Source organism: Micropterus dolomieu, linkage group LG08 (assembly GCF_021292245.1).
Source record: "Micropterus dolomieu isolate WLL.071019.BEF.003 ecotype Adirondacks linkage group LG08, ASM2129224v1, whole genome shotgun sequence".
Taxonomy (NCBI): Eukaryota; Metazoa; Chordata; class Actinopteri; order Centrarchiformes; family Centrarchidae; genus Micropterus; species Micropterus dolomieu.
In genome coordinates, this window is record NC_060157.1 from 849,016 (window position 1) to 857,979 (window position 8,964).

The 8,964-nt window shown below is 45.1% G+C and overlaps 1 protein-coding gene across 1 annotated transcript in view; it reads right to left on the reverse strand.

The window, feature by feature from the left end:
* Positions 1-247: 247 nt before the first annotated feature.
* The window catches only part of cdk16 (cyclin-dependent kinase 16), a gene marked incomplete at its 5' end in the record, with an annotated part of 16,159 nt that continues 7,442 nt past the window's right edge, over positions 248-8,964 (reverse strand). Inside the window, 5 exon segments of the mRNA XM_046056058.1 lie at positions 248-1,619; positions 3,535-3,609; positions 3,691-3,781; positions 4,042-4,084; positions 5,390-5,495. Coding sequence (XP_045912014.1) covers positions 1,582-1,619; positions 3,535-3,609; positions 3,691-3,781; positions 4,042-4,084; positions 5,390-5,495 — 353 coding nt within the window.

Consider the following 8,964-nt stretch of genomic DNA (forward strand, 5'->3'; position numbering starts at 1 on the left):
CAGTCGGCAGAGTGACGGCTGACAGTCGGCAGAGTGACGGCTGACAGTCGGCTGACAGTCGGCAGAGTGACGGCTGACAGTCGGCTGACAGTCGGCGGAGTGACGGCTGACAGACGACTGACAGTCGTCTGACAGTCGGCGGAGTGACGGCTGACAGTCGTCTGACAGTCGTCTGACAGTCGGCGGAGTGACGGCTGACAGACGACTGACAGTCGTCTGACAGTCGGCAGAGTGACGGTGACGACTGGCAGCCGTCACTCTGACAGTCGTCTGACTGTCGTCAGCTTACTTAGAGTGCAGCTTACACGCCATGTGGTTCAGGGAGGATGGGGCGTTAATGTCAGATCGTCTTGGTTCCCAAAACAACTTATTGACCTCCAAAGAAAATTAAAAGAAAAATAAATCGATTGATAAGTTAAAAAACAGCTCCTATACAGTAATACTGTATATAAATATATTAACAGTATTACTGTTTATAAATATATTAACAGTATTACTGTGTACAATCTGAGTGTACAACACACACACACACACACACACACACACACATGCAGTACAGCAGAAACCTGATTCACACTTTCAGAATAAAACAGTCGGAGTTTCTTTCTGCAGATTTCTGAACAAACATGGCTTCTCCTGCAGGCTGTTAACGAGTTTCAGTCTGTTTTATAATAAAGAACACGAAGTGTAAATGTAATACGAAACACGAACAGATTATAAAGACCTTTAAACTCTGCAGTTTAAAAAATACTACATTTTTCATCCTCTACTGTTACTTCAGTCACGTAGTTTCTATTCGCTCCGAGTATAAAACAGGTGAAAATCTGTCTGCAGCACTTCCTGTCTGAAATGACGACGACGTCTTTCAGCCGTTTGATTTCCTGCTTTTAAAGTGAAATAAATAAAGTTAAATGTTTGCGGTTCAAATTAACGACGAGATATTTATCTTTCTTATTTTATATATTTAGAAATGAGAATATTTACACCGATGCTTCTGTTTCGTGAGGTGTTTCTCTGTAAACAAGGTGGAAAGAATATTTAAAAAAAAAGATGTTTCAGTTTAGTCCAGAAGAACAACAACGACCCAAACACCTGCAGCCTCAAACAGGAGGTCGCCCGTCAGCCTGCGACATCATCAGTCTGTTTCTGTGATGTCATTCAACAGGGCGAGGACCAACAGGTGTCACCTGACTGTGTGTCCCGGTGCTTCCAACGGAATTCTAGGCTTTCCAGGATCCTGTTAAGTCTTTTAAAAACACGATGTGTTCGATCTGTGCGGTGAAAATGGAAGACAAGCTTTAAGTCGTTCATCTGTTCTGAGCTCTGTTGGTAACAACATGCTGTTCTCTGATTGGTCAGATGGGTGCTGTGATTCATTATTGCGTCTGTCTGTGTAAACAGCAGGCTGCCTTCTTCTTATCTCGATAAATAATATTTCCAGACATCAGTTTGTTTTCTTCTTCTTTAGTTTTACTTCCTCAGCAGCAATTTCTCCCCCACAAAAAAAAAAAAATCATCGCTTCCTTTCCTTTCGGTTTCCCTTTGTTTTGTCCTGCAGCAGACTCCGCCTCCCTGATGGTGTCAGAAGAGCAGACTCCGCCTCCTGGATGGACTGTTCGCTGGATAGAAAAAAAAAAAAAAAATCATATATAATCATATCACATGAACTTCCTCCACAGATGGAGTTGTCCAGCTGTGCGATGCTACTAAATGAACCTTGTAGTCAGATTGTTTTATCAGCTTCTACAGCTTTTACGGTTAAAATCGACTGACTCCGGTGACGGCGCGTTACAGCTGCGACAAACTAATCTTTACAGAGACCCCATTAACATCTGGGATCAAGAAGTTGGCGGAAAGTAATATATATACAGTGGGGAGAACAAGTATTTGATACACTGCTGATTTTGCCGGTTTTCCTACTTACAGAGCATGTAGAGGTCTGGAATTTTTATCATAGGTTCACTTCAACTGTGAGACGGAATCTAAAACAAAAATCCAGAAAAATCCCATTGTATGATTTTTAAATAATTAATTTGCATTTTATTGTATAACATAAGTACTTGATACATCAGAATAGCAGAAATTAATATTTGGTACAGAAATCTTTGTTTGCAGTTACAGAGATCATTCGTTTCCTGTAGTTCTTGACCAGGTTTGCACACACTGCAGCAGGGATTTCGGCCCACTTCTCCGTACAGACCTTCTCCAGATCCTTCAGGTTTCGGGGCTGTCGCTGGGCAATACGGACTTTCAGCTCCCTCCAAAGATTTTCTATCGGGTTCAGGTCTGGAGACTGGCTAGGCCACTCCAGGACCTTGAGATGCTTCTTACGGAGCCACTCCTTAGTTGCCCTGGCTGTGTGTTTCGGGCCGTTGTCATGCTGGAAGACCCAGCCACGACCCATCTTCAATGCTCTTACTTCTTAATTGCGGCAACAGTTGTTGCCTTCTCACCGAGCTGCTTGCCTATTGTCCTGTAGGCCATCCCTGCCTTGTGCAGGTCTACAGTTTTATCCCTGATGTGCTTACACAGCTCTCTGGTCTTGGCCATTGTGGAGAGGGTGGAGTCTGTTTGACTGAGTGTGTGGACAGGTGTCTTTTATACAGGTAACGAGTTCAAACAGGTGCAGTTAATACAGGTAATGAGTGGAGAACAGGAGGGCTTCTTAAAGAAGAACTAACAGGTCTTACTGGTTGGTAGGTGATCAAATACTTGTGTCATGCAATAAAATGCAAATTAATTATTTAAAAATCATACAATGTGATTTTCTGGATTTTTGTTTTAGATTCCGTCTCTCACAGTTGAAGTGAACCTATGATAAAAATTCCAGACCTCTACATGCTCTGTAAGTAGGAAAACCTGCAAAATCAGCAGTGTATCAAATACTTGTTCTCCCCACTGTATGTGTGTATATATATATATATGCAAATATGCAATTTCACATCATTTTGGGCCTTATGTTTTACCATATCTGTGAACAAATATTTGGAAAAGCTGGAGCAGATAGTAAATAGACAACACTTACACAACGCTTAAGGGCGTAACTTATGAAAGAAGTGTACTAATGGAATTACAGCTTAGGGAAAATCATTCAGTCTTTGGATAACTATGACCTGGATGACTGAGAATCTTCACAGACATTCAGTCAGTCAGTTTTGATTCTCTCCACAATAATTCTACCTTCATGGCACAGCAGCACCCAGCAACTGTTTTGGGCATCACCACCTTATAACTGCAGGAAAACCTCGTTAAAATGAGCTCAGAGTCATTACAGATAAGACTGTTTATTAATTTACAGCTTCTGACACGTATCTGTAGACGTGTAATTTAACTAGCAGCATGTCAGCATGTGCACAGGACAAATCTGTGGGTTACACCAGTTTAGTCTCAGCTTGTGCCCGATGTTCTCAACACTAATTACGAGGCAGCCAAAAAAACTCACTGTCACGGACGATCAAACACTCGCTACGCAGCTCCCGATTCCCTAAAGGAGTTACGCTGCTCTGATAACGTAGGTGTCCGTGTGTGCGTTACCTGGGTCAGGAGTGACTGTCGGTCTGATTGCTTCTTTTTCCAGTTGAACTTCCGCCACACTGAAGATGGACGTCGCTGAAACAACAATCGGAGAGACTCTGTGACATCAGAGTTCACGGTGACATCACAGGGGTCAAAGGTCGTGTTTAAACTTACTGTCAGGAAGCGTCATCACTCTGTTTCCGAGGTTACTGAAGTAACGATGGCGCATCGCCTCGTCTGCCGAGATCCTCTTCTTCCCCTCAAACTAAAGTTCAGATTAAAACTTTACCGGCAAAGTTTGATATCTAATTTATCGACACAATCATCATCTTTGGTTAATGATCTTAAAATTTAAACAGTGTGTAAATGAGATTTTAAAAAGTCAGGAGGGTTCCCGATGCTGTCTCTCACCTCTGTAAAGTTTATTTATTAGTAATATAAACAGTAGTTTTAAGAGTTGCAGCAGTCTGCTTCACTTTCTCAACTGGGGAGAAAACACAAAAGCACGGCGAGACGTTTACTGACCTGCAGGAACTTTGACAACAGCTCCACTCCTTCACTGCTGAGCCTGAACACACAGACACACAGTTACATTACATTTATTCATTTAGCTTTTATCCAAAGCAACTTACAATTACTATACATGTCAGAGGTCGCACGCCTCTGGAGCAACGAGGGGTTAAGTGTCTCGCTGAGGGACACGTTGGTGTCTCACAGTGGATTCGAGAATAAATCGTCCTTCTCCTTTCAGCCTCTCTGCTGTAACTATTACAAGATGCTGCAGGAACAGCGTTTGACCAGATCTTAGAAAAATACAGCAAAAAAAGCAAGAAAACGACTCTTTCTGCATGAGAGTCAACGGAGCGCAGCCATGAAAGTGTCGGACCTCAGTTAGAGCGAGGCCTATACTGCCCTGTGATTGGCCAGCTGTGTATTCGGGGCGTGGCTTAGTGAAGGGTCAATTACAAAATAAAAACTATAAAATTGCAGCAGAACTCAAAAGCTTCTGTCTTCCTTGTCACCACGTTATACACATTACAACACAATAAGCAAAAATACCACTGTAGGCACTGACGGAGCATTTCTTTTAAGTGGGACGTGGACTCTTACAGGCTATATTAAATAAGTAAGATCATTCCCCATAAAGTAATAGTAATATAGCCTAGATATTAAATATTAACCCAGGGAATCAATGCATTAGCCAGAAAACTGCATAAAACTGTCTGTTTCCAGATGCCATGACAGAGGCTTTCCACAGATAAACCATGGGACAAAGTGAAACCCACATTATAAAGCAAATTCTTTTCATTTTAGATTTGAAACTCAGGCTCCAGCAGATAGACGCCACAGACTGGGGGACAGGACAAGGGTCAGACCGTTTTTTAGAGCTAATGAGGAGAAAGGTCACCGAAAAAAATACCCGCAGTTAGTTGGAACCGATCCGACGACCTTCCAAACGGGAGTCCCGCACAGGACCGACTGAGCTAAATTTGCACACAAGCATATAAAGATTTGAAATAATTTGACTTTGTTCTGGCCCGCCACGTAACGGCTTGAAAAAATGTGGCCCGCTGCCAGACTTGTCTGTATATCTTAACTCCGCTGTACATGTTGTAAGATAAAGTATGTCTGCACTTCATTATATTAGCTCTGTACCTGTTCTCTGCATAATGACAGGAAGGATGACGCTAATCTAATCTGGAAGATCCTAAAGCCCACGCTCATCTCACTTCCTTTAGCTCTGCTTTTAACACCATGCGCCCCCACATGATGCGTTTCAACTCCTTTATTATTAGCTCGTTTAGTTCCTTTTTAACCAATCACACACACACACAGCAGGTCAAAGTCAACAGTGTGCGGTGTGGTTGTGTACCTGGGAGTGTGGTTACTGAGTCTCTCTGCTCGGTACTGAGGATAGTTGTACGTCACAAAATCGTCATTTGAACTGATCCCAGGCCAGCTCCTCTCTGTGGGAGTACCTGCACACAAAACACACAAAATACACATCAAATACACACAAAGTACATCAGCTGGATTAAGTAATCTGTAGGCTTGTTCCGATTGGTGATTGGCGTTTGAAGGGATGATCAGTGATTGGATTTTCATGCGCCGATATTGACGTAATTTTAATTCTAATTAAATTAATTATATTATTAATTTAATTAATTATCTGCACCACACTGCAGGGTTTCACATTCATTCATTTATTTGTGGCGACACGCCACAACATCAACGCCGACCGCCGCATATCAGGGATGGAAAATCCACCTGCCAAATGCGGTTGGATTTTCCGTTTGGCGGCCAAATGTTGGAAGGCTATCTGCCACATTGGCGGGTAAATATATTTGGCATATAATTTCTAACTAGCAGCGGACGGGCGTTCTTACTAGTTGTGTGTCACACTTAAATTGGTCCCCGATGAACCAAGGGATCTGTAACACACAGATTAGATGCGTTCACTGTTTGTTATTTATGTTCGTTTCATGTTCCTTGTGTTTGATTGGCGTAGATTTGGAAGGTACATTTATTAGCAATAATATTTTGTTAATAATTATTGTTATAATTGTTATTAATAATACTTTGTATTTGACATAATATTTTATTGTCTCGATTAAAAGGACGGACACAAATGTGTATGTGACACAAAAGGCAATTTATTATTTTGGCTGGTGGATTTATTCGCCTAGCAGCCACCTTGGCAGGTGAGCCAGAAAGTTTCCACTCCTGCCGCATGTACTATCAAACAGGAGGAAAATCGCTCAGTAGCCCTGCTCCCTCCCTCTCATGCTGTTTTCCCACCTTCAAATAAGTTATACGTTAGCATGTAAGGAGCCTAGCTAACGAGGAGAGCTATGTTAACGTTCAGCCGGACTGTCGAGGTTAGCACGCTGTACAGAGCTGCTGCTGTTCAATACGGACTGCACGCCACACCCGCGCGCGGCGGCGGAGTTACACGGTGACTCTGTGGGAAACGCTGCCCTGTGCATTTACAGACGTCGCTGCTGGTTTCTCTTAAAGCTAAAAAGCCCTTTTGTTCCATGCTGGCATTTCACTGGCATGCTGCAACGTAACCCCGCCCCCTGGAGATCAGATCGCCAATGATCAGACGATATGAAAATAGAGAAGATCGCCCAACCCAGCTTTTCTAAAAACAAAAGAGCTGATTGGTTCTCAGTGATGACAAAGAAGCTGATTGGTTCTCACCCAAGAGTTTGAAGATGAAGTGAAGCTCCTCCTCCACGGTGGAACCAGGAAACAGAGGTCGACCCGTCACCATCTCATAGAAGATACAACCAACCCCCCTGCAGGTAGAGAGACAGGTGGAGAGAGACAGGTAGGTGGAGAGACAGACAGGTGGAGAGAGACAGGTAGGTGGAGACAGGTGGAGAGACAGACAGGTGGAGAGAGACAGGTAGAGAGACAGGTAGGGAGAGACAGGTGGAGAGACAGACAGGTGGAGAGAGACAGGTAGGTGGAGACAGGTGGAGAGACAGACAGGTGGAGAGAGACAGGTAGGTGGAGAGAGACAGGTAGGTGGAGACAGGTGGAGAGACAGACAGGTGGAGAGAGACAGGTAGAGAGACAGGTAGGGAGAGACAGACAGGTGGAGAGACAGGTAGGGAGAGACAGGTGGAGAGACAGGTAGGGAGAGACAGGTGGAGAGACAGACAGGTGGAGAGAGACAGGTAGGTGGAGACAGGTGGAGAGACAGACAGGTGGAGAGAGACAGGTAGGGAGAGACAGGTAGAGAGACAGGTAGGAAGAGACAGACAGGTGGAGAGAGACAGGTAGAGAGACAGGTAGAGAGAGACAGGTGGAGAGACAGACAGGTGGTGAGAGACAGGTAGGGAGAGACAGACAGGTAGGGAGAGACAGACAGGTAGGGAGAGACAGACAGGTAGGGAGACAGGTAGGGAGAGAGAGAGACAGGTGGAGAGACAGACAGGTAGAGAGACAGGTAGGGAGAGAGAGAGACAGGTGGAGAGACAGGAAGGGAGAGAGAGAGACAGGTGGAGAGACAGACAGGTAGAGAGAGACAGGGTGAGAGAGAGACAGGTGTGGAGAGACAGGTAGGGAGAGAGAGAGACAGGTGGAGAGACAGACAGGTAGAGAGACAGGTAGGGAGAGAGACAGACAGGTAGAGAGAGAGACAGGTAGGGAGAGAGAGAGACAGATGAGAGAGACAGGTGGAGAGACAGACAGGGAGACAGACAGACAGGTGGAGAGACAGACAGGTAGAGAGACAGGTAGGGAGAGACAGACAAGTGGAGAGAGACAGACAGACAGGTAGAGAGACAGACAGGTGGAGAGAGACAGACAGAGAGAGAGAGAGACAGACAGGTGGAGAGAGACAGACAGAGAGAGAGAGACAGACAGACAGGTGGAGAGACAGACAGGCGGAGATACAGACAGGGAGACAGACAGACAGGTCATTAGAGAGACAAACTGATCTGCTGGTCACCACAGAAGAAGAATGTTTTGTCAGCTGGCCACAGAGTCAACATTATGTCATAGTAGAAGTACTACAGTGTACTACAACAGTACTGCAGTACTGACCACATGTCGATGTGGGTGGAGTAGTCGGTGCTGCCCAGCAGGATGTCCGGCGGTCGGTACCACAGCGTCACCACCTCGTTAGAGTACGTCTTCGTCGGGATCGACTTCGCTCGAGCCAAACCTGAAACACACGGGACACTGGATCTTAGCTGGATCTTAGCTGGATCTTAGCTGGATCTGGGAGAGCGCGACACGTTGAACGCGGCGACGCGTTCCTTCAGATTCACGCCGTGTTGAAGGAAACGCTTCGTCACGTCGAAGCCGCTTCCTCCTTCGCACCGAACCTCCTGACTGCAGCTGCTGCAGTTTGTTAGTGAAGCTGAGCCAAACTTTGGAGCGTTTGCTGCGGCCCGCCACGGTCCAGGACCAGAACCAGAAGGACTCTCTTCTTCACGCTTTGTTGACGTTCGGTCGGCGTAGCAGCTGCTGGCAGATCAGAGACTCTTGATGCTGTAAACATGAGACATGCAGGAAGTCAGGAACCGAGGAGCAGGATCCAAACGCACGGGTCTTAACGAGTCCACGGTTCTCGATACTCAGCCCTACTTACTGACACTTCTGGCTTCTCCATCTGGTCACTAGCGATGGATAACATTTACCATCATATTTACTACATAACTTGAGTTGAGGACGCACCTGCAAACGTGGCAGAGAATTATCAGAGACCTTTTCATAACCAGGATACTCGGGTTCATGTACAGCTGAGGCCAAAATTATTAGCCCCCCAGGAATTATGGAACATTTTCCTAAAATCTTTCCCAATGTTTGCAGAATTGATAAAACTTGATATAATCAAACATTCACCAATGCTATTTAGTAGCTTTTGGTACACAAGGGAGGCTAACCCTACCTGTTAGCATGTGCGCAGCTGTAGGGTTAGCCGGTCGACAT